The sequence below is a fragment of the Bos mutus genome, chromosome 19, assembly GCF_027580195.1.
Source record: "Bos mutus isolate GX-2022 chromosome 19, NWIPB_WYAK_1.1, whole genome shotgun sequence".
NCBI lineage: Eukaryota > Metazoa > Chordata > Mammalia > Artiodactyla > Bovidae > Bos > Bos mutus.
Genome location: NC_091635.1, coordinates 8524283 through 8550922, shown reverse-complemented (window position 1 = coordinate 8550922; position 26640 = coordinate 8524283). Strand labels below are relative to the sequence as shown.

General features: G+C 45.7%; 1 protein-coding gene across 1 annotated transcript in view; it reads right to left on the bottom strand.

Annotated features, from left to right (window-relative positions):
• Positions 1-26412, bottom strand: part of SEC14L1 (SEC14 like lipid binding 1) — a 49350-nt gene extending 22938 nt beyond the window's left edge. Inside the window, exons 1-2 of the mRNA XM_070389143.1 lie at positions 26256-26412; positions 23743-23835 (exon numbers count right to left, since the gene is read on the bottom strand). Coding sequence (XP_070245244.1) covers positions 23743-23805 — 63 coding nt within the window. The 5' untranslated portion in view covers positions 23806-23835; positions 26256-26412. The remainder of the gene's footprint in view (positions 1-23742; positions 23836-26255) is intronic.
• Positions 26413-26640: the final 228 nt, after the last annotated feature.

The window sequence follows — 26640 nt, the reverse complement described above, 5'->3', positions numbered from 1 at the left end:
CACCAGGCTCCTCTGTCCACGGGATTTTCTGAGCAAGAATACTGGTTGCCATTTCCTACTCTAGGGGATATTCTGGACTCAGGGATTGAACCCAGGTTGCTGGTGCTCAAATAATATACAACCCATCAAGAAAATGTGACAAACTGACCCAAGTCCCTCAGAGTTCTATTTCTATTAATCCTGCCTCTCAAATTACACACATGTGAAGAGGGCCTGTATACGCAGCCCTATGCCAAGGTTCTAGAGAACACACGAGTGGGAGACACAGGAACATGCGCCTGTACACAGGCAGCAGGGGCCCCCAAGGAAAGGTAAGCAGCGCGGGGTGGGCTGAACGACAACGCCCTGGCCGGGTGGCTCCGGAGGCTTCGTGGAGGCAGTAGTCTGCAGGGGGTCTTGAAGGGCAGGCAGCTTTAGAGAGGCAACCTGCAGAGAAGGGAACATTCCCGGGTGGGGGGAACAGGAGTAGAACCAAAAGTCCGCCAAGTTGGATGAGTCTGTGGCTGAAACTCAAACGCAAGATGATCATCTAAGCCAACTGCAGATAGGAAAAGTGACGATGACCCAGGGAACCCAGGGGCCCTGTGCTGTCACAATTCAGCCCTGCGTGGGCCCTCGCACTCCACCTCGAAACTGAGGTTCCAAATCAGGTGCTGTTTGTGAATAACTGCTCATACTTAACAAGATAGTAATGAAACCAGAATCTGTGGATATCTGTGCCCTTTGAAAGAAAAGTTATAATTCAGTTAGTCATAACATATACTTCATTCATACAATTACTTACTGACAACCCAATCAGATTATCTACCTTCAAAGCAGTACAAGACTAGCAACAAACCATGGTAAAATGGCGCACACAACTGTATTAGGTAAGTTCTGTATTTATCCCACAGTCAATCCCCTCCATTCCCAGTCTTCAGATGGATCAATATATCAAGTCATAACAACAGGATTGGAACCTGCTAGTAAGATCAAACAAGAAAACATAATGAATATACTACAACTAAAACGATACATATAAAAATTTAATCTGCCCCAAGCCATTTCCCTCTCAGTTCAGTTCAGTTCAGTCGCTCAGTCGTGTCCGACTCTTTGCGACCCCATGAATCGCAGCACGCCAGGCCTCCCTGTCCATCACCAGCTCCCGGATTTCACCCACATCATGTGCATTGAGTCAGTGATGCCATCCAGCCATCTCATCCTCTGTCGTCCCCTTCTCCTCCTGCCCCCAATGCCTCCCAGCATCAGGGTCTTTTCCAACGAGTCAACTCTTCACATGAGGTGGCCAAAGTATTGGAGTTTCAGCCTTAGCATCAGTCCTTCCAATGAACACCCAGGACTGGTCTCCTTTAGGATGGACTGGTTGGATCTCCCTGCAGTTCAAGGGACTCTCAAGAGTCTTCTCCAACACCACAGTTCAAAAGTGTTAATTCTTCGGCGCTCAGCTTTCTTCACAGTCCAATTCTCACATCCACACACGACCACTGGAAAAACCATAGCCTTGACTAGACGAACCTTTGTTGGCAAAGTAATATCTCTGTTTTTTAATATGCTATCTAGGTTGGTCATAACTTTCTTTCCAAGGAGCAAGCGTCTTTTAATTTCATGGCTGCAGTCACCATCTGCAGTGATTTTGGAGCCCAAAAAAATAAACTGACAGTTTCCTCTGTTTCCCCATCTATTTCCCATGAAGTGATGGGACCGGATGCCATGATCTTCGTTTTCTGAATGTTGAGCTTTAAGCCAACTTTTTCACTCTCCACTTTCACTTTCATCAAGAGGCTTTTTAGTTCCTCTTCACTTTCTGCCATAAGGGTGGTGTCATCTGCCTATCTGAGGTTATGGATATATCTCCCGGTAATCTTGATTCCAGCTTTTGCTTCTTCTAGCCCAGCATTTCTCATGATGTACCCTGCATGTAAGTTAAATAAGCAGGGTGACAATATACAGCCTCGACGTACTCCTTTTCCTATTTGGAACCAGTCTGTTGTTCCATGTCCAGTTCTAACTGTTGCTTCCTGACCTGCATATTTCCCTCTAAGATCAAACATATCTGAAGCTTAAATTATTAATTCATCTTACACAACCTCAGATTCCATGATCCCAATAACACACTTTTTCCAGAGGTAGTATGTAGTCTGAGAAAGACTTCAGTTCAACCCATCGTGCCATAGGTCTAAGGAAAGGGCATTTAAGAGACTCATGAAACCCAACAAAGGAGGTTGATTTCTTTGCTAGAGCCACACACTGAAATGTGTGACGACTGCGGAAGGCACAATTATGGCTCAAAGAACAGATGGTGAGAGCGCAGCTCACACACAGAGTGCACCAAAACGTTCGCAACTACAAATATTTTAGACAGTTTTTTTAAAACCAGGAACACATCCTTTTCTCCCAACACCTACCCGCACAGTTAGCACACAATGATTTAACTGGCTCTGTTTACTTTTGATGAAGGAGCCATTTCCTCGTGTATCACTCTACACAACAGAGGGGGACAGGCAGGCCCTGGAAGACACGCTGAGGGACTTTGCATCAACACATCAGTTCCTTTACTCACATCCGCTCCTTTGCTCCAAGAGTTCTGAACATGAAATGCTTTTGTTAAAGGATAAGAACTTTTGTTAACACACTTTAACAGACTGACAGAGCTACTGGATTTTCAAATAAAACTCAAAGGATAATCAGTATGCTTGACTAACTGCATCTTGCGCGTGTTAATTCAGATTAGAAAACTATGGCCCATACTTGTCCAAACCACTTCGTGTTTCTGAAAGATCTCAAGACTGACATTTCAGACAACAGCCTGGGGGCTCCATACTTCCATGGGTTTATTATCTTGAAGACAATCATGCACGACATTTCTGATGGGGTATCCGGAGTGGGTTTATTATCTTGAAGATAGTCATGCATGACATTTCTGATTGGGTATCTGGAGTGGGTTTATTACTTGAAGACAATCATGCATGACATTTCTGATAGGTATCTGGAGTCATTGGTCCTTAAAGCACTGTCTCTTGGGGCAGAATGCCAGAGGTTCCCAAATTTGGGTTCCTGGCACCCTTGGAATCTCGACTTTTTCACGGTGCCCGAGGCCAAAGGAAATACCACTTATTAGATTATGGGGTCCAAACAACTTAAAAAGCATTTGGGTCTTAATAACTTAGTAACCATTTGAAAAATAATATGCTTCTTAAGTTGAAGGAGAAAACGTTTTGCTTCAGTCCTAAATAGCGAGAGTGATCTGAGGATGCGCGTGCACTCCTCTCAGAGTCACGCTGCCGCTGCTGTGAGTTCCTGCTGCACACAACGCACAGCAACCACCGCAAGCCCAACCGCACAGAGATGCAACATCATCGAAGGACGTGCAGTGTGATCCCGAAACCGTGAACTACCCTGAACCAAGAGTCTGCAGTGTTTGTGAAAGGTAGAGTATCACAGTGCTTCCTCAAAAACGGAAACTGTCCTATAGCCCGGGTGCTCTGGGGTGCCTCAGAACACACTTTGGGAACTGTGGCTCCAAGGGCTCTAAATTTTATTCATTCGTTCACAAATTCCTCTGCCTATAAATACATTATTCAAAATACAAACAGGGACTTCTTTGGTGGTCCAGTGGTTAAGAAATCACCTTGCAATGCAAGGGGACAAGGGTTCGACCCCTGATCAGGGAACTAAGATCCCATATGTGGCAGAGCAACTAAGCCCACGCGCCACGACCACCGAGCCTGTGGCCACAATGACGCCCAGGTGCCACAGCTAAGACCCAAGGCAGCCAAATAATTCAGTAAGTGTATTTTAAAAATGAAAACAAACGAGCTTCAATCCAACTGATCACCCTATACTATCAAACTTTCCGTCAAATACAAAAGGTCCAGCGCCCAAGCTAAATTTCCAACTTCTGCATAAAGGCCTTCAAAAACCTAAGACCGGTGAGCAAACTTTTCACATAAGCAAAGGGCCAGACAGGGAATATTTTCAGCTTTCTGGGCCAGACAGTCTCTGTGACAAATATTCAGCTCTGCCTTTTGAGGACAGAAGCAGCCATAGACAATATGTAAACAACCCGAATAGAGCTCGGTTCCAATAAAAGTGTATTTATAGAGACTGAAATCTGAATTTCAGATACTTTTCACAAGCCATGAAACAGTCTAGAATTTTTCCCAATCGCTAAAAAATATAAAGACCTATTTTAGCTGGTGTACAAAAACAGACGCGGGGAAAACTGATGCTGGGAAAGACCGAAGGCAGGAGGAGAAAGGGACGACCGAGGATGAGCCGGTTGGATGGCATCATCGATGCGATGGACATGAGTTAGAGTTATCTCCGGGAGTTGGTGATGGACAGGCGTGGCGTGCTGCAGTCCGTGGGGTCGCAGAGAGTCAGACACGACTGAGCGACTGAACTGAACAAAAACAGACAGCAGGCTGTCGTGTGCCCACTCCTGATCTAAGTGATTAACTGTAACGGGTTCCATGTAATTATTTTCCCACAAAAACGCAAGAGTTATTTTAAATGCCAACCAGTCTAAACAGTGAAAGATAAAAATTTGAAATAAAACAGAAAGGATCATAAGGCCAATGGACTATCACTTGTACTTAACTGCTCTCTGTTACACAAGGGGGTCTCAACAAATGCATTTCTCACTTACGCACACAAATCTGACTACGTACATTTAACCCAAGAAAGAAGTGGGGAGGAGAGGAGAGCACGAATGTGAATAAGGAGGGTAACCCCCACCGTTCTACTCAATGAACAGATGCACTCTAGAGCCACCTCTTCTATAATCTGCAGCCACCAACCACATGTGAATATTTAAATTTAATTAAATATTAAAGAACATTAAAATCCACTCCCTCAGTCTCACTAGCTACATTTCAAGTTCAAGAAGTTGCTCTGATCTTGGCTGACTCACAATGCTAACTTCACTACAGTGATGGTCTCACAGGTATACACGTCAAAACTCATCCAATTATATATCTTTAAAAGATATAGTTTATTATTTGTCATTTATATCTCAATAAAGTGGGGGAAAACAATAAAAACATAAATGCATATAGTTTTAATTGGCAGGCCAACTCTGGGAAGCATTTCTAATAGTGACCAGTATTTCCTGATAAAGAAGCTTGATTTGCCGTCATCAGCACAGCAGGAAAACTCAAGGTTAAGTGAAAAGGAAAGCAGCACCACGGCATTATTCATAATTGCCAAAAACAGGAAGCAACCAAGATGTCCTACGAAAGGTGAATGGATACACAGTCTGTGCATGGTACATCCACACAATGGAGTCTTATTCAGCAATAAAGTGAGATGCACTATCGAGCCACAAAAAGAGGTGGGAGAAACTTAAATGATTACAGCTTTGAAAGAAGCTTATGTGAAAAGGCTGCAGACTGTATGATACCAACTCTCTGATAACTGGAAAAGGCAACACTACTGAGAGACTAAAAAGACCAAGGGCTGCCAAGTGTTGGGGAGAGAAGGCAGGGATGAAGGGTGGGGCACAGAGGAGTTTCAGGGCAGAGAAACCGCTCCAAGGACACTGTCCTGGTGGATATGGGATGTTAGACATTTGTCAAAACCCAAAGGCCTGTAAAACACACAGTGAATCCTAATGGAGATGATGGATTATAGTTAATAATAACATACAAACACTGGCTCAAAAATGAAAGAAACACACCACACAAGATGTTAATACAGGGGAAGCTGTAGAGGGATATATAGAAATCCCATACTACCTGCTCAATTTTCTGTAATGTAAACCTAAAACTGCTCTAAAAATTATAATCTATTAAATATAAAGAAAAAAAGGAGTCAAGTAACACCCTGGCCAAAGGTAAATAGCCTATTAACTACCTGAGCTATTGGAAAATGAAAAAGTTCTTCTAAGAAGAACCTAGAGAAATTCATAACATCCTTTATTCAACATTCTCTCCCACGACAAACACTGCAGAGCAGGCACCCGGGATGCAGGAGGGAAAGACCAGGGCCGTCCCCACCGAGAGCTTTCACGAAGGGGGCCGCAAGGCAGGAGCGGCACCCCAGCACCGCTTGCCTGGGGAGCCTGCACACACACGGCAAGTGGGTTCACAAAGGTGGGTGCATGTACTAGGCAGGCTCCTGCTACAGAATGAGCTTCTCCCCACTTTCAAATGAGGAAACAGAGGCTGAGAGAAGTCAAGTCCCGGAATCCGAACCCAGAGCAGCGCCACGTCTCAAGGGACGGGCCCTGGGAGAGAAGACCCAGCTCCAGTCCCAGAGAGGGCCTTGGGAAGCTTACTCGGCATTGTTGAGTAATTCATCTTCTTCATCTTCAATTTCATCTTAGTTTCTTCATTTTTGATGTGCAGAATTGTAGAAGATTAAGAAAAAGAAGACGGAAGAGTGTTTGGCAGCCCTGACAAAGAGTACATACAATACTCAAAAAGAGGAAAAAGGTGCCTGATCACTAAGCAAAGACGCTGCCACCCACGGCCCAGGGACTGATTTAGCTTGGCACAGAAAGAGGAAGAGAATCTAATGTGAATGGCTTAAAAAAAAAAAATTCACCCTCAAAATCCTTGCTCACCGGGCTAAAATGACAATTTTATCTTCCATGGCCCTAAAAACACAAGATGTAAATAACATGAGACTTGGCTGGAAACCATTTTAAGTTTATAATTAGCCCACTAAAAAAAGAAAGGAACCAGGTGTGAATAGTATCATAGAGGTCTCCTTCTATAAGGAAAAGGAAAAAGTCAACAGAAATAAAGATAGAAATGATATCACTTCAACTTAGGGATTGAGAGTGAAATATTCCCTCTGTAGTGTGAAGAAAATACAAGAAACATATTGATTTAGTTATATAACTCGTTAATTCTACACTAAACTCAGTTGCTAGAAGCAGATATGGCCCTGAAGATTAACATGATCAAAGCCGAAAGAGAACTTTCATAAAATGAGTGGGGGGAGAGGGACTGCTGAGGAAACAAGATGTTCCCTGAAAGGTTTTGGTTGCAGGGAGCCCTGAATCGGGCTTAACGCTAATGGTAGTAACATGTTCCACAGAATGAAGAGACACAATACACTTGGATGGGAAAGAACTCCCATCAGGAAACCAGTGGCTCAGCCCCCTTCTCGGCCTGAATGAATGTAAACATTAGACTATTCCTACAGCCCTGGAGAGACACCTACTGTTTCAAGGACAAAGCCCTTGCCGCCGGGCAACCCTGTACAACTCTCAACCCAAGTGCCCCAGCACGCACGGCCTCAAACTGTTTTTAAACTCACAGCTCCTAGCAACTTCCGAGCCACTCCCTTCCCCCAGCCCGCCACCCAACTGTTGTCACTGGCCTCAGCTAGCCCGCAGCGTCCTTTCCCTCCCCGCCTCCAGCACTGTCACTTCAGGACCAGACACCAACCAGGGAGCCAGAAGGCAGAGCCAACAGAGAGCCTGGGCTCCTGTGTCAGCAGGCCCTGATTTGAATCTCAATGGTACCACCTACAAGCGCCAGCCTTCTGTTACAGAAAAGACGAAGATGGGCTGCATGCCACCAAAGATGGAGCACGAGGGGGAAGCTTACTGCCTGGCTGGGAACCGGGTCAGCACAGATCAGGCAGGAGGGAGAAGAAGGCTGGGGGAGGAGGACTGGGGAGGAACCTCAAAGCAAAGGATGCAACCTGGCTTTGTCCAAAGTCAGAAAAGCCCGGGGTCCACGGCCGTCCTGCTGACAAGCGAGATCCGGGTTTGTGTGGACGTGAGCCAAGCTGCACGTGGTCTGGGCGTGTGTGTGGCCACGCGGAACCCTGGCACCTGCACCACGGACAGTGGGCAAGGCAGTCAGGTCACCTGGCAAGCAGTTTAAATCTCAGTTTCCTCTTTGTAAAGAGGAATAAGAGAAGCGCCTACCTCTAAAGTTGTTAAGTCCCAGTTGTAAGTCCTGGGGATGTAATATCCGGCATGGTGACTTAACGACACTGTATTATACATCTGAAAGTTGCTAAGAGATCTTAAAGGTTATCACAAGGGAAAAAAATGTGTAACTGTGAGGTGATGGATGTCAACTTTTGTGGTAATCATTTCTCAAGGAACATAAAGTATTACACTGCACACCTTAAACAAACACTAAGGGTTTCCCACAATGCAAAAGACATAAGAGACACAGGTTCGATCCTTAGGTCGGAATGATCTCCTGGAGAAGGAAATGGCAACCTACTCCAGTATTCATGCTTGGGAAATCCCACGGACAGAGGAGCCTGGCAGGCTACAATCCATAGGATCGCAAAGAGTCGGACATGACTGAAGTGACCTAACACACACACAAACAAACACAATGTTATATGTCAATTACATCTCAACAAAGGGGGCAGAGTGGGGAGAAGAGCCTACCCACGTAAGTGTGAGCCATGAATGAGACAGTAGCACACTGAACCCACACAAGCTCATCCTTACTCCTGCATCTTTCAGATGTTCTTTAAGTGTTTCTTAAATGGTGGTTCAGCTCTGGGATCACCGGGGGCCTAGCAACCAGATCTCCCCAATGGGCTGTACACTGGGTTCAGCTGCCCAGGTGGTGCCCAAGGCCCTGCGCAGAGGCCTGCCCTACCACTCCCCTCCAGGAGATAAGAAGACCCCTGAAGGCAGAACTTGTTTGGAAACTGCTTCCCATCCCTCTATAGCTCCAGCCCTACTTTGCCTCTGGTTATAACACAAGCAGAAGATATTAAGAAGAGATGGCAAGAATACACAGAAGAACTGTACAAAAAAGATCTTCACAACCCAGATAATCACGATGGTGTGATCACTGACCTAGAGCCAAACATCCTGGAATGTGAAGTCAAGTGGGCCTTAGAAAGCATCACTACGAACAAAGCTAGTGGAAGTGATAGAATTCCAGTTGAGCTATTCCAAATCCTGAAAGATGATGCTGTGCAACTATTGCACTCAATATGCCAGCAAATTTGGAAAACTCAGCAGTGGCCACAGGATTGGAAAAGGTCAGTTTTCATTCCAATCCCAAAGAAAGGCAATGCCAAAGAATGTTCAAACTACCGCACAATTGCACTCATCTCACACACTAGTAAAGTAATGCTCAAAATTCTCCCAGCCAGGCTTCAGCAATATGTGAACTGAACTTCCTGATGTTCAAGCTGGTTTTAGAAAAGGCAGAGGAACCAGAGATCAAATTGTCAACATCCGCTGAATCATGGAAAAAGCAAGAGAGTTCCAGAAAAACATCTATTTCTGCTTTATTGACTATGCCAAAGCCTTTGACTGTGTGGATCACAATAAACTGTGGAAAATTCTGAAAGAGATGGGAATACCAGACTACCTGATCTGCCTCTTGAGAAACCTGTATGCAGGTCAGGAAGCAACAGTTAGAACTGGACATGGAACAACAGACTGGTTCCAAATACGAAAAGGAGTTACGTCAAGGCTGTATATTGGCACCCTGTTTACTTAACTTCTATGCAGAGTACATCATGAGAAACGCTGGACTGGATGAAGCACAAGCTGGAATCAAGATTGCCGGGAGAAATATCAATAACCTCTGATATGCAGATGACACCACCGTTATGGCAGAAAGTGAAGAGGAACTAAAAAAGCCTCTTGATGAAAGTGAAAGTGGAGAGTGAAAAAGTTGGCTTAAAGCTCAACATTCAGAAAACGAAGATCATGGCATCCGGTCCCATCACTTCACGGGAAATAGATGGGGAAACAGTGGAAACAGTGTCAGACTTTATTTTTCTGGGCTCCAAAATCACTGCAGATGGTGACTGCAGCCATGAAATTAAAAGACGCTTACTCCTTGGAAGGAAAGTTATGACCAACCTAGATAGCATATTCAAAAGCAGAGACATTACTTTGCCAACAAAGGTTCGTCTAGTCAAGGCTATGGTTTTTCCTGTGGTCATGTATGGATGTGAGAGTTGGACTGTGAAGAAGGCTGAGCGCCAAAGAATTGATGCTTTTGAACTGTGGTGTTGGAGAAGACTCTTGAGAGTCCCTTGGACTGCAAGGAGATCCAACCAGTCCATTCTGAAGGAGATCAGCCCTGGGATTTCTTTGGAAGGAATGATGCTAAAGCTGAAATTCCAGTACTTTGGCCACCTCATGCGAAGGGTTGACTCATTGGAAAAGACTCTGATGCAGGGAGGGATTGGAGGCAAGAGGAGAAGGGGACAACAGAGGATGAGATGGGTGGATGGCATCACTGACTCGATGGATGTGAGTCTGAGTGAACTCCGGGAGTTGGTGATAGACAGGGAGGCCTGGCATGCTGCGATTCATGGGGTCGCAAAGAGTTGGACATGACTGAGCGACTGATCTGATCTGATCTGATCTGATACAACTAACTATCTCCAATGAAACAGACTTAAAAGTTTTAAGCTTTAAGTTCAAAACGTAGTACAGTTGATTTGAGGACTTCACAATCCATCATGAAAAAGAAACATGACCATGAGAATCACAAACTTTACAGAAGGACATTTCCGCCCCCCACTCCTGCCCCCACCATTCTCCCGCAGGGTGATGAAGCAGAGTGTCAGTTTCCACAGCTCTAAGTCAGACACGGAAGTTGAAGACACTGCCATCCCAAGTTTCCACTCTTAGCCTCACCAGTCAATACTCAGTTAAAACAACTGTCAAAGAGCTATCATTCATGACCTACCGTGTGGAAGGGCTGCCCACTACCCCTGAGAACGGCTGAGCCAACAAGCCACTCAACTGAATGTTTATCCCCCTCTCCAACCTCTGGTTGGTTTCAACCTTGGTTGCATGTCAAACAAAACCCAATTTAAGGAGCTGATGGATCTGGAATTCATGACAGTATAGCCAAACCTCTAACTCAAGAAAAATGGCTTTAGTAATCAAAAGATGGAAGTTTCCTTGGACCTTTAGTGTTGACCAGTTATTTTTCATTATAATGTTACTTAAATACGTACAAACTAGGCAAAAACTCATACCATTATAAAACTCAAACTAACACAATATACATTTAACGAGAAAGATGACAATTTGTTGAAGACGAAGTCCTCCTTCAACATGGGACTGAGCAGCAGGGCACGGCTGCTTTCAAACCTGGCAGGCCTGCACCAAGGCAGGCCTTTGGAGATTCACCACTCCTACCACTTCTATTTAAGTCTTTATCTGTACAGCCCCCTGTGTGCAGAAGAACTTAGCGTATACTTGGCTCAATCACATCATTTACATATTAATTCCACCTCTATTCTTTTTGTATTTGCTTTCAACCATTAAACCAGTATTGTGAGGCAAACAACCACAGTCAAAAAATGGGCCCAAGACCTCAAGAGACCTAATTTTCTTCAAAGACATATAGATGTGTGACAAGCACATAAACAGATGTTCAACGTTGCTAATTATTAGAGAAATGCAAATCGGAACCACAATGACGTCACCCCACACCAGTCAGAACTGGCCCTCATTAAAAAGTCTACAAATAACAAATGCTGGAGAGGGTGTGGAAAAAAGGAAACGTTCCCGCACCGTTGGTAGGAATGTAAGCCGGTGCAGCCACCGTGGAAAACAGGATGGAGGTTCCTTAAGAAACGAGAGTTGCCCTATGATCCAGCAAGCCCACTCCTGGGCAGGTATCTGGAGAAAACTATAATCTGAAAAGATTCGTGCACTTCTAAAGTTCATGGCAGCACTATTTACAGGAACCAAGACATGGAAGCAACCTAAATGTCCACCAACAGATGAAGGGATGAGGAAGATAATGGTAGATTAGAACAAAAAGCACAACATTAACCAATCCCAGTTAGAAAATTAAAGGATACTAGTCAGAAAACACAGAGGTACACACATCTTTAAGTAGATCTTTATACTTAAGATATCTGTCACTGTCAATAAATCTTGAAGGACAAATGTTTCACAGGCCACAATTACTCGAGCCCTAGGCAAACAAGAATGTCTGGAGTGTTACAAAGGGTTTCTCTTCTCTTAGTTTTTTAAATTTAAAAGTCAAGTGACTGATTCATGATCCAACAGAATCCAAAACATGCCAGGACTTTCCAAAACTATTTCTAATCCATAAAACTTTCTAATAGCAAACTGAGTATATGTGACAATAAAAATAGCAGTTTTGCATATTCTTCTTCAAATGAAGTTGGATTTGGCAGAGCGCTGTTTCCCTTTTCCAGAGTGTAAAAAATGAGTCCGTGGACTTCAGAAGAGCATTTGGTGTTCCAGGGACTTGCAGCTGTCAGCTTTTATAGATGCCATGTGTTTGCCCACATAAAAGAATGTAATGAGCTATGGAAATATTATCCGGCCTCATGAACCAGAATAAAAGCGCCATCGTCAGTAGGCTGATAGCAGGAGTCGGTCCATGCATCAGGAAAATATCTATCAAGCACCGTTTATTAAACGCCTATTACACAAGTTGTGCCTCCCGGACCGTGAAGTGCTCGTTTCTGTTTTCTCTACCACATCCCTTCCTTTATGGTGGGAGCCCCCCGACAGTGCATCCCCCCAGCTCATCAATCTACACCTGCTCTCAGATGCTGTTCTTTCTTTGTTATGAACTAACGGCAAAGGCAACCGTGAGATGCAAACTAGAGCTGTATCTTGAACAGGTGGAACAAAATACAGCGGTTGAATTCAAAGATGAAAAAAAAAAATCTATAGAGATGTGCACTTATTTTTGGCTGACATAATAGTCAACTAGACTTTAAACAATAAACACAACAGCCAAAAAGTGGAAACAGCTCAACTGTCCACCGATGAAAGAATGGATAAACAAACTGTAGTGTGTATACACACACACACATATAAGATTATTCAACTTTAGAAAGGAAAACAATTTTGACATGTTACAACATGAAGGAGCTGTGAGGACAATATGCTAAGTGAAATAAGCAAGTCACAGAAGGATAAATATTGTGTAATTTCTCTCATAAGAGGTACTTAGAATAGTCAAATCTATAGAGACAGAAAGTAGAGAGGGGTGGGGATGGGGAGTCAGTGTCTAATGGGGACAGAGTCTCCATCTGGGAAGATAAGAATGTTCTGCAGATGAATGGTGGTGATGGTCATACAACCTGTGAATGTCCTTGAAAGTGAAAGTGAAAGTCACTCAGTCGCGTCCGACTCTTGGCGACCCCATGGACTATACAGTCCATGGAATTCTCCAGACCAGAATACTAGAGTGGGTTGCCTTTCCCTTCTCCAGGTGATCTTCCCAACCCAGGGATCGAACCCAGGTATCCTGTGCTGCAGGCGGATTCTTTACTGGCCGAGCCGCAAAAGGAAGCCCAGGCATACTGGAGTGGGTGGCCCATCCCGTCTCCAGGGGACCTTCCTGACCCAGGAATCGAACCAGGGTCTCCTGCATTGCAGATGGATTCTTTACCAACTGAGCTATCAGGGAAGCCAAATTGTAACTGGAAATAGTTAAAATGGTAAATCTTACGTATATTTTACCACATAAAAAAGAGTATAAATCTTTTTTTATACTCCACCTGAAAATTAGCAAGTAAAGCCACACAAAGGATTCAGTTAAGACAGGCACATGCTTGTTAACAGAGTTTTGGTATCACTATATAAACTCACAAAAAACAGTCTGGAGAAGCACGTACAGCAAACAGCCTCCTTTTAGTACACGCTAGATCCTTCTAAAGAAAGTATCATTAACGAGTCTCTATTATACAACCTGTTAAAAGAATCTATCCTTTCGAAGATTTTCAAGTAAGGAAAAGTTATAACTGAAACCAATTTTCTTTCTTCTACTCCATTCGGTACACATCAAATTAAGGACATCCAAACCAGTGGTCCTCCAACCTGTGCAGGCATCAGAACCAGGGCTTGTGAAACCCAACTGCTGGGCCTGCCCCGGAAATCCTGACGCAGCTGAGAATAAGAATTTCGAACTGTCACAATTACATCCCAGACCAACTCTGTGTTAAATGAAATAAAGATACGATGTGTTTGGGGAAGAGCTTTCTAAATGTTAATAGCATAAATACTGCAATACAACTCTCTCTTAAATTTACTTCTTAAAATAAATACCTTCAGCTTTTAGTTCTGAACTTGGTTTTAAAGACAGATACAGGCGCCGAACTAGGCAAAGAAACGCATTTTACCTACTGCTACAGAGTAACTTATTCAATTAAGAAAAAGGGTCATGTAATAAGCAACCTCCAGGTTTAAAACTATAGAGATAGAAAAAAGAAAATTAGAATACCATTCTATCAGAGTCAAGAATTTTTAAATGAATTTTATGTTCTGTAGGAGAAGCACATAAAGGAAGTTTTTTGGTCGCAAAGAGTCAGACATGACTTAGTGGCTGAACAAATTCATCACTATGGGAAAAAAGCCACTCAAACACTAATACATAAACCAGGATACATTTTTCAGAAAACTACAGTAATTATAAGCTTCAGTTCACTGAACATAAACTCTATTTTACTCAAAACCAAATTGCATCAGATTCCTTCAAAACACAGTATAAGTAGTAAATTCAACCAAAAGAATATGTTCCAATGTGACCTTTTGTTAAAATTTTCACTCCCAGAAGCAGCAGTAATGGCAGAAGCGAGAGTGTGCATCTCAGGACTGGCTTATTCTTCAGACAAATCCATTACTGAGGCTTCTCTGTAGGCTCGGGAGAAAAAGCAAAACGTTCTGGTTCCCACCCTGAAGATGCTTATGTGAAAGGAGAGGTGACAAGCTGCAGGGACCAGCCAGGCGACAGGGGGACAACAGAGCACAGGGCGGGAACTCCTCCGAGAACTGACCTGACCGGTGAGGGAAGGACGGAGAAAGGCACTCCAGCACGAAGCCAGCAACAGACGCACACCTGGGGAGCGGCCAGCGACCCCAGAGACGCGACTGGGGAGCACGGGGGGTCTCGCCTGTGGCGACGAGGCTACGAGGAGGCTTAGAAGCCAGGACAGAGCCAAGGCTCTGAACTCATCTTGAAGGTGGGGTGCAGCCACTTGAGAATTTTAAACTAGCAAGCAATGCGGTCAGACGTCCAACTGGGAGACTCGGGGGCAGCAACCCTGAGAAAAAGCGAGTGGGGCAGACAGGGTTGGGATGCAGGGTCCAGAGGACGTGAAGGATGCTGTGATGGAGGCTGAGCCCACACCGTCAGAGGGGACGATTCAGATCCAAGTCAACAGACACCCTGGATGGGCAAGGGTCCGGCCATCACTGGGGTTGGAGGGGTGGGGGCTTTCAGGGGTGCCTGGGCTCCGGGTCTGAGGGTCGGCACATGGCGGTGGCATTCCTCAGAAGCAGCAGTTCAGAGGAAAGGCAGAGCTTTTCAGAGGAATTCTATTGTTTTTAACATGCTTGCGTGCGTTCTGTTGGGTGTGCTCTTTGTGTGGGCACGAGGAAGGGTGGGTACTGTTCAGACCTACTAAGTCTGCCTCGGAATGGCCAGGTGGGGCTCTCCAAGCACGGAGCTGGCTAGACGCCTGGAAGCGCCTGTGTGTAGGCTGAGGGTGAGCCCTGAGAGCTTTGGTTTATAAACTGACAGTTGAAGCCACGGGTTCAGACGATGCTGGCCAGGAAGGGAGGTCGGCTGAGAGAGCTGGATATTCATAATACAGCATTAACCACAAGTTAAAACTGTGACATCCAGAAAACACAAAACTAGTTGAATAACTACGGGGTCTTGAAATAGCAAAACAACTTATCGTTAGAGGAAGAGCCCATCTGTACCCAAGGCAGCATGGAGGTGAGTCGAATAAGGAGAAAAGCAAGGGTGACCAGAGGGAGGGCCAGAGACCCAGGAGGAAGAGAACCACTGCCAGTCATCCAGTCAAACACGCGAGACATTTAGGAACCGGACGCTTATCAATCACTCAGATTCGCACTATGCATGTGAACAGTGCACTAGGAATATACGAATGCAAATCGTGTAGGAGAGAGCTATGAAATAAACATGGCAGATTTCTGAATGGAAAAAGGATTCAGCACACATCACGATATATACAGCAATTATCCTACAGGGTGATAATTGCATAAATCTACATACATACATACAAAGACTTTTCTTTAAAAAAACAACAACAACAAATAAAACAAGGCCAGTACTCTCAAGATCAACTGTACCTTTCAAGGGAATTGTTACTGCAATACATGCCTTCTGTTGCAACATGTAAAATTATCCCATTAGAAGTACATAAAACTGTTTTCACTCATACAGATTAAAAATCAAGAAAGATCAATGATCACACCTGCCCATCAAAAATTCTCTGCAGTGAATCTCTCTGGGCACTGCCCAAACCAGACTGACATCCCCATCCAGGGCTGTAAAGCAAGAAGCATGAACAAAGGACAGGCCAGGGTGCCTGGGACCCCTCCTTGCACCTCGGTGGTCCCCAAGCGCTTACCACGGACGCTACATAGGGAGCCTCTTAGTCAGATCTGCCAATAAATGAACTCCCTTCAACCGCTCTCTATAAACAGTAGGATCAACGAAGTGCGTTTGGAAAGACCCAGTTTAATTTGAAAAAAAAATGCTTTGCATCCTATTTGCAACTCAAAACTACAAAGGATAATTGCTGGCTTCAATATCTATCAGCAATATCAGCAAATGTTTAGACAAAGCTGCTAAAAAGTAGCTGAACTGACTGACTTGAGGTCTGTGACTCCTCCCGGTGCCAACTGGCTGTAATGAACAATTAAATCAGCAAAACGTTAAGGTAATTGAAAAGGACAAATGACCCAGTTTCTGTAACAAAGTGATGACACGAAAGGAAACAAAGGGAGAGGAGGATGTGAGGGAACAGAGGAGGCTGAAGAAATATAATAACTGAACGCTAAGGTTTATCTGAAGGAGGATCCAAAGAAGGTTAAAAAAAAAAGACATTGTGTTAGCAGAGAAAGTCTGAACATGGATTTGGGACTGGATGATGTCAAGGAATTATTAGAACTCTTCTCAGATGTGATCATGACACGGTGGTTACTTTTCAAAAGAAAAAGGTCCTGGCACGTCCCTGGTGGTCCAGTGTAGGGGACGTGGGTTCAATCCCCGAATGGGGAACTAAGATCCCACAAGTGCACCAGAACTAGAGAGAAGCCCAAGTGCCACAATGAGAGACTTCACGCAGCTAAATACATACATTTTTTTAAAAAAGTCTTTACAGTGCGAGGTATGTTTCAGGATGAATTAACAAGATGCCTGAAATCTGCTTTTTATATACACCAGCAGGAGGAAAGCGGAAAGAATAAACGAAACAAACTGGCAAAACGGTGATGCTTTCGGAGCTACGCCATGGGCAAGCGGGCATTCATCAAACTTTCCTTTCTACTTCTGCATACTTGGTTCCGAAAATACAAGGTTTACCCTTTTCTTTTTTTTTTTCCTTGACAAAAACAGGTAAATCAAGAAGGCAAGGAGCTGAATCAGATCCTGCTTTATTTCTTGAAATAAGAACCACTACTGAACCACGGCTGTATTCACTCTAGCACATTAAAAGTAATTCAGGAGGCATAACGTGTTGGGAGAGTGGGTTTAGGAGAAGAGAAAAAGCCTGGTTCTGCACAAAATAGCGTGTGAAGGAAGCACAATGACTGCTCATTGTCAAAGCTGAGTACATTTGACCGCATTCCAGGTTTTACTACACGGAACAGAATTTACGCTATGGCATTCAAAAACTTGATAAATGAAAAGAGTACAATCTCCCTCACTATTAATAAACTGACCAGGATCCTTAATGTATCAACAGAAAAACTGGATTGTTTCTCTCCACTTCTAGACTGAACAAAACTTTTTAAGCTGGTGACCCCAAAATGAAGACTGCTTATTTCTTTGAGTAAAAATAAATTCTATTGCATACTGGGCTGACTGAAGATATACCTATACCTCCATTAATGAAAAAGATGTATTTCAGTAACACACCTAATTGTCAGAAACTTGGAAAGCATAAAGGGCTCAGGGATAAAATCTAGGATGAGAGGCAGAGAACATGCTTCGAAAAGAAAAACAAAAGATGGAATGAAAGTATTTCATAACTAAAATAAAGGTACAAACCAAATACGCGTGGGACTCAGGTCAGCGGAAGAGAACAAAATCAGGAAGAGGGGTCGGGGGCTCCCAGTATCTTCGGCCAAGGAGGAGGGGCGGATGGGCACATGGGGCTTCAGGGGGCAGCCACCTGCCTCAGAGCAAGAGGACAAAGCCAGATGGGCTCCAGCAGGACCGAGGAACAGCCCGGAAACAGCTGCACGGGGGTGGAGGGTGGGCTCTACCGCTCAGATTTCTGCGCACCTTGCCCTCACCCTAGAAGGAGCAGACTGGACTGCATTTGGTGTACACCTTCCTTAGACAGCGCTGTGATACACAAGCACACCCCAGGGTCCCCCACATGTCTCCCCAACTGTCCTGATGCATAAACTGAATGGATGAAGTAAGGTTTACATATATACAAAGGTCTATTTTAAAGAGACACATTCATAGTTCACATGTCAACAAATGACTCTGCTGATTCATTTCACCTTGCATTTGGGCGCGGCACAGGGGCTGGCTTTCAGAAAGGGAGGGGGGAGGCCATGGATGTTTCCAGGCCCTGCCTCTCCCACTGGCACGTCTATGGTCTGCTTAGTTCTACAGACCTCCCAACAGTCTACACGAGAGACCAGCCTAGTCACCAGGTTACATAGCAAGTCTGCGGCAGGGCCCCACTCTGTACCCAGAATCACAGCAAATCTCCTTTCATCCTCTAGTCTTGTAGGAAGATATGAGATATTTGAGGAAAGAGGAAAAGAAGGAAAAAAAACAGAGACCAAAACAAACCAAAGGAAAGCAAGAGAATGAGAGGAACAGAACCAAATGCTGTTGTGGGAGCCACTGGTCAGCAAGCGCACACTGAAAGAGAGAGCTTTTTGGTTACTCAACCTGTAAAAGCATATCACTTAAACTACTACAAAATTTGTCAAATGGGTTCTGCGTAATTTATGATGGTGTTAAAAAAAAAAAGCCAACTTCATCACAAAAGGGCTCTGCTTTTCCAGGAGGCATCGGTTAACTGAAGGCTCGCAGCATGCTACTTCTCTTCATGGAGAAAACACAGAGCCCTCATCTGAAGCAGATCAGATCTGAGCTTCAACCGTCAGACCTAGCTCCCAAGTCCTCACACGGAAAGCTCAAGTGAGCAAATGGACACCAGCCGATCAAACATATCTGTGTGCCTACGTGTGCTCGGTACCAACACTGGAGGGAACAAGGGAAAACACAGTCTCTGCCCTTGAGGAACATATACAATAGTTAGAGAGCAATACTCGGGCACCTTGGAAAATAAAAGAAACCACCTACCACCACCTACCACTGACTGCACCATGAAGGAGGAGAGAAACACGAAGGGCTTCGTAGCTGCCATCAGGGCAAGGGGTGGGCCAGCTAAGATCAAGATTAGATGGGGTGAACATCTAAGGCAAGGAAGGAAGTGTAGAAAGGAAGCGGGTGGGGGGCAGAAAAGACACCGTGGCAAACAGGGACAGCACAGAATAGATGGAAACATTCACGTTGGGAAGTCGGCACAATTATGAGAGAAGCTTGAACAGGGAAGGCAGGATACGAAGGGCCTTGGAGAAAATGCAACGCGGTTTAGAACAGATGTGACTGATGAGAGCGATCACTTCCCCGAGGGCTGACAGGCGGAACCTGTGTCCAGCAGGAGGATGCAGGCCCAAAGGGAGGGGCGTGAGTGAGAAAGGACAACTCTGACTCCCCCCCGAAAGCTGGACCGGAGGTGGCGCTCAGGAGAGGGAGGCAGACAGCTGTGACTCAAGGGCATCATCTAGAAGGTGCATCGGCTAGGGATCCACACGGCCAACAGGGTCTGGGAGCCCACGACAGGGTGAAGAGAACAGGGAGCTCGGGGAGTGGACGTGAGCAGAGCTGTCGGGTGACAGGAAGCCTGGAGAAACAGGGCTTGGGACTGCCTGGCGGTCCAGCAGCTGAGATTCAGCGCTCCCAACGGAGGGGGCCCGGGTTCGATCCCTGGTCAAGGAACGGGATCCCACATGTGAATTCTAATAAGACTTCACATGCCGCAACTAAAGATCCTGCATGCTGCCAGGAAGACCCAGGCAGCCAAAGAAATTAATAAATAAAACGGGGCTGCACAGGAGAGCAGCAGGGCCTCTGCCATCGCATGTTCCAGCAGTCCAGGGGCAGCTGTCCTGCCGAGAAACGCATCAGAGACTGGTCCTTGCCTCCCCGCCGCCGTGGCCACAGAGGCATGGCTCCCGGGTCCTCCTCTCCCTCGGTCTCACCTGCACCCTGACCCCACTTTACACTGCACACTGACCTCTGCTCCAAGGACTCACTCTCCTCTGCATCATTTGTGAAAGGCCAAGAAGGCCAGGAGGAAGGAAGCTGGACCTGAAAATGTTTACGCTCTGAAATCAGTGTTTTATCTCAGAACTTTCCAAATGAAACACTCAAGTCCAAGCATCTCAGAACCACACCTGCCGCCCAAGTCCCTTCTCGGCGGTCACCTCACTAGGCCAGGGGAGGCCACAGATATACCGGCGGGTACAAGCGACTGGAATGTCCTTCACAGATTAAGCTCTCCTCCCACAGGTTGGGCAGAGCAGCCCCAGGAAACATTTCTGGTTGAGCCTGGAAAGGTCACTCTTCAAGGACAAGAACCCTCCACAAACATTCCAGGATACACATTCTAATAAAAAGAACAGCAAACTCTACCCCAACTACCTGCAGAAGCTCTCTCTTCTCTGAGCCTCAGACTCCTCACCCTCAAAGGGGGCTCAGCAGGGGCGCTTCTCAACTCACCCAAGCACCAACCATTGTCTCTGGGCTCACAACTGACAACAGAACGCCCCTCAGAGGCCACAAATGCCTGCTCAAACACCTTCACTTCAGTTTTGCTTGTTTACCATTAACTCGTAGATGATTTTTTAATTCTACCAAGTATACTGACCCCAAAACAAATGGTAGATTGTCATGAAATCAATCAAAATAATTAACTTACTTGATACCTACCGTGGACCTACTACTGACACAGGCACTTCCCACCTCATATTCTGGCAATTCTAAATTACAACAGAACTCCTGGTTAAGACAAACAGAGGCTTTAAGTGGACGGCATGACGTTTCCTTCCACGGTCGTCACAGGACCCTGTAACTCAGGACTTGGATCACCTGTGAATACCACAAACTGACCACCTGACGAACACTTCTGTCCGTATCACTCGCTGTGACTACTGAAGCACAGTCACTTTTGGAGGGTCTCAAAAATATTTCTGTTCAAATTATAGTTCTGTTCTTGCATTAACTGAATGTCTTTGCTCACTCTGAATAAACTGAAAAGAATATTTTAGAGTAACTCTTTTGTACTTGTTTTTCCTCAAAAAGAGAAAAATCAAGCAAGGAAAACACTGTGGATTTTATGTAGTACAATTACAGGGAGAAAAGCACGAGGGACCCCACAAACTCACTAGACTATGCCTTCCAGTTTCTACCCAAATCTGGAGGGGAAGGGGTAATAGACTTCATTTTCAGATTAAAACGTAATTTCTTCCAAGTCAAAAAATTTTACTACTGCTTAAAACAGAAGCGAGTGAAAAACCAGTTAAGTTTAAAAGATTGAGGGGTGGCTGAGAAGTTCAATTTCAAATTCTTCTGTAAATCCCTGCATAAATGTGACAAGGCAAACTATAGCATTTTGAAAACCGTGAAAAAAGGAAAATATGGAAGCTGAACATTAGGTAAGCAAAATACCTTTTTATTATCAAGTGTTTGCCTAAGAGACCTGCCTTTGCCTCAAATGATCAGGGTCGCAGCAATATTTAAAAGTCGTTTGCAACATAAGAAAAAACGTAAGGCACCAGGTCCCGTGCCTGTCCCCTCCACCCTGGAGCATCTCCCAGGTTTACTGTCCTCCACTGCCCCAAACTAATCTCCTAGCACCACCAGCCCCTGCCAACCAGAAAGGGACAGGTGACCAAGCCCCACAAGGAATCCACAGGCCAGCCAGCATCCTGGGACCGGAGTGGGCAGCAGGGAGGATCAGATCAAGTATCTCTAGAATCTGAACCAGGAAATGTGAAAAGAATTGTTCACTTAGAAACTGAAAGAAGGCGACAAGAAATGCCACAAAGTTAAACTGGGGCCAGAGTTCTGACCAGCTGAAAAAGCATGTGAGCTGAAGCCACAGGAGAGGAAGGTAGGAGAGCGTGAAGCAGCCAGTGGCGAAGGGGTGAAGGGTGAAGTTCCGGGGACAACTGCTGCTGGGAACACCCTCCCTCCCCCCAAGCCAGGTTCCTGGAGTTCAGCCCGTGCAGGCCCACATTCCTGGATTTCTGTACGATCCCATCACACACAGCATGTGTTCCAACAACAATATCCCCCCTCTCAGGCCACAGTGGATCTCTGCTCTTTATGACCAAACGACCCACACAGCAAACAGGAAGCAAGCCTTCCTGGTAAGCCATTAACATAAAACACTGAACAGTCCTAGGACTGAAGGAAAACACAGAAGCAAATAATATCCACCCCCACCCCACACACACAAATCTCACACCTGGCAGAAAAGGGGCACCAGGGAGCTTTCTGAGGTAAAGGAGGGAATGGTTCTGCATCTTGACAGAGATTCATGTCACTCTGTCAACACTGATCAAACTGTAAACCTAATGTGATCATTTCACTGTCTGTAAATTACACCTCAATTTAAGAAACAGACGCCCTGAATCTAAATTGTTCCCTTGAGAGGACTTGAGTTTTGTTTTCCAAAACTAAACTGATCTGGATAAATCTCACAAATGATGCTGAGCAGCCAGCCAGATGCAAAAACACTTGAGTTTTTGTACACAGAACAGATACAGAAATTCATCTCTGGTCAGAGTCAAAATAGGGGCTAACTACAAGGGACCAGGAGGAGCTGAGGGTCTCTCATTGGGCTGAAAGGCTCTGGTTCAGACTGGTACTTTCATCAGGGTGTATTTCACGAGCAAGGCATCCTCCAGTCATACATTACACCTTAACGGTAACACAAAAGAGACAGGGAGGAAAAGGAGTTGTTGTTCAGTTGCTAAGTCGTGTCTGACTCTTAGCGAAAAGAACCGTTCACATAGAAACCGAAAGAATGCAGTAAGAAATGTCACAAAGTCAAACTGGATCCAGAGCCAGGGTTCTGACCAGCTGAAAAAGTACATGCGCTGAAGCCAAGGGAAAGAATACCTTACAGTAATCTAAAAGAGAGCGGAAAAAGTTTGTCTGGGGTTTTTTTTTTGGCCTCTAATTAAATTACTACTTCGAGCCAATCTCTTTAGGTAAATAACAAAGAAAATTAAGACTTTTAATTACCCCATTTGTGGAATTCTTATGTGACTCAAGAATTTAATATTAAGGGAGGAAGCTCATTTCAGCACAGTCCTTAGAATCCTGTAAATTAAGCTCCATCCTTCAGTGTTCAGCTTCATATAGTGAACTCACCCTCATTCTAAATGAGCAGAAGGAAAAAACCACTCTCTACATCCCTTTTCTACTTAAACAAAAAAGGAGCAAAATCCAGAGGAAGAATTATTTAGTCACAATCCCACTTCTGTATTTTCAAAAGGAGAATTGACTGAAATTCATACACAACCCTGAGATGAATTAAAAAAAAAAATGCAGATTTTGATTTTCAGAGACTTATAGTTTAAAAACAAATTCACAAACTTGCTAAAGTTCATAAGCATAAAAACAGAATATGTAAAAGTGGAGCAACAGATAATCAAATTTGGACACCTAAGAAGATAAGATGCAAGAGAGAAAACTGAAAAGTACTTACAGCCATAATTAGTTCAAAGGGGTGTTTATACACCCTCACTGGTGACTGGTATTTTTGCACCATGATTGCAATAAAACAGCAATCCTTTCACACCTGCAAAACACAAACATTTGTGATAAATAACCATGATATGGAAAAAATTTGCATTTACACAACATACTACAGTCTTCCTTAGACTACAGTCTAAGGAACCTTAATAGATCACAATTCTATGCACATACAAGTCAAAAGATGATGCTTAATTATACAAGGGCAAGGGAAGGCAGGAAAACAGGAAGAAAAGGTGAAGAAAGTCCAAGTGGAGCGAGGGAAGGAGCGCTGGTCTGAGGGCTGGAGGACTCAATTACCTTACCAGCCTCACTGCCTCTCCTGGGGCCGCCCTGGGTCCTTTCCAGCAAGTGAAATGCCGAGATTCAATTATTCTAATAACCCATACAATTAGTTCTTGAATCATTTTCTCTTCAACTTCCATGAGAAGCCAAATAAAAATGGTGGCACTTTAAGATATTAAGCCCAGAACACACAAAAATACAAGTGGAAAAAAAAATACTACTGTGTCTTAAATTATGGGATACTCCTCAAAAGCTATTTTCAAAGGAAACTTGTCAATCTCCATTTTCTAACTGCGCAGGCTACAACAACTTCAGGGATCAGTCTTCAAATGGCAGACACTCCAAGCCCTCTGGCTAGAGGCTCCACTGACTTTTTCAGCCTCAAAGAGCTGTAATACCAGGAAGCAATCAAGCCTCCTTTACCCGTCAAGAATCCTTCTGCCAGGGGCACATTCAGAGGCTGGCCTCAGCCTAAGCTGGATTTTTCTGAAAAACATACTTTTATTTGGAGCCCTCTATGGGACTTCACTTCCCTATTTAAAAGGAAGGAAGAAAAATAAATCCAAAGAGCCTACCTGTCCTGCTGAGGATAATTATTAAGAAAGTTATTTTATGCTGAGTAAGATGAGAGGATATTCAAAAGTACAAAACGGAATATCCTCAAGGAGCCTAAAGCCTAGCTGTAACAAAAGAAAAAATTACAAAGGTATATTTTATTTCATAAGATTCCTACCCATATTAATTACATTTAAAAAGATCTGGAACTTCCTCTGGTATGTTTCACATACCTCTCAGAAAGACCAGGTTCTGGCAGCAAACAGCTACATCTGGCAGTCTGAAAAACTGCTAAAGAGTAACTCGGGGCGACCTCAAGCAAGTCATTTGACTCTTCTGGGACTCAGATCCACCTCTGTGAAGTGAGGTTCAGGGTGAGATAACACTGTAAGACTTCCAGCTCTAAAACCAGGAATGAAGTGAAGTGGCTGGCTCAGTCGTGTCCGACTCTTTGCGACCCCATGGACTGTAGCCTACCACGCTCTTCCATCCATGGGATTTTCCAGGCAAGAGTACTGGAGTGGGTTGCCATTTCCTTCTTCCCTAAGATCTTCCTGACCCAGGCATCGAACCGGGGTCTCCCGCATTGTAGGCACATGCTTTACCGCCTGAGCCACTTCCGTCTGGGAAGTCTTAAAATCAGGAGACTCAGAGCCAAAACTCCTGAATCCACCACAATCAACTGGAATGCTGTCATTAATCTTGATTCTGGGACTGGCAGGTCCTGGTGCGCTGGGATAGAGTTCTGTTTAGTTTTGCCAACCTGATAATGCTGGTACACAGCAGGAATTCGATAACCTTTTAAATTTTTAACTAGTAAAATTTAATTTTAGGGTATCTCCCACAGAAAGAGAGGATACTTACTGGGTATATAAAGGGGTTGTAGGGCTGGGGAGAGAATGTTTAAAAAAAAAAAAAAAGAGGAATGCGCAGTTAAGACTCCCGTAACATCCATTCGGGATTCCACTGCCTGGCAGAATCCGAAGCGACTACGCTCAAGAACCTGGTAATTCCCGAGCTTCTGAACTCCTGCCAGTTCCCAGCTTCGGATGCTCTGGTCTAAACCAACGTCCTACGTGGGAATCCGGAGTTACAACGGCCAAGCGGCACCGTGGACCAGGGCAGCCCTCTATTGCATGACAATTGGTGCTTTAAAATTAGCCAATGGCCGGACTCAACGAGTCCACCCCAAACAGGCTGGAGGGGCGGCCGGGCCCTCGGCTCCATCTGGCGGGGGCCGGGGAGGGAGGGGGGGGGTCCCGGCGCCGCGGTTTCTCGGGCCCCCAGTCCCAGGGAGACACGGGGAGATGCACCACGGGGGCCGGCTGGGAACCCAAACTCCGCTTCCCCCAGGAAAAGGGGGTCTCCGGGGTGGGAAGATCGGAGGTGATGGGGGCGAGGAGGGGGCGACCCAATACTGTAGGAGCCTCACGGGGGTCGGGGGGAAGACGGGGCGAAAGGAAGGCCCGCTCTCGACCCCTGCCGCGGAGCTGAGGCGAGCCGAGCAGAACCGAGGGGCCGGGGAAAGGTGGGCTAGGCGGGGAGGCGGCCGCGAGAGCCCCGCGCCGCCCGCAGGGGCCGGGCCGGGGGGCGCGCTCGGAGCCCGCCGCGGAGACGCGCGCTTACCTCTCGTCAGAAAAGCCGGGCCGGGGACGCGGGGCGACCGAGGGCGCTCATGCCGGCGGCTCCGTGGCGCCGTCGCCGTTCCACTGCCGGCCGGCCGCAGCTCCGCCGCCGGTTCCGGGGAGTGGGCCGGGGGGGGCGGCGGGGGCGGGAGCGGGAGGGGCCCGGCGCGGCTCGAGTGGTTGTTACGGGTGACGGGGAGGGCGGGGCCGGGAGGCCGGAAGGGGAGCGCGTGCGCGAAGGCGGCCGAGGGGCGGAGGCGGGCGCGAGGACGGTTGCTAGGGAGGGGGGAGGGCTGACAACGGGGACCCAGCCGAACTGCGCAGGCGCCGACTCCAGGCCGGCGGACGTGGGCGGCGCTCCGAGCCGGTGTTCGCCCAGAAGCGAG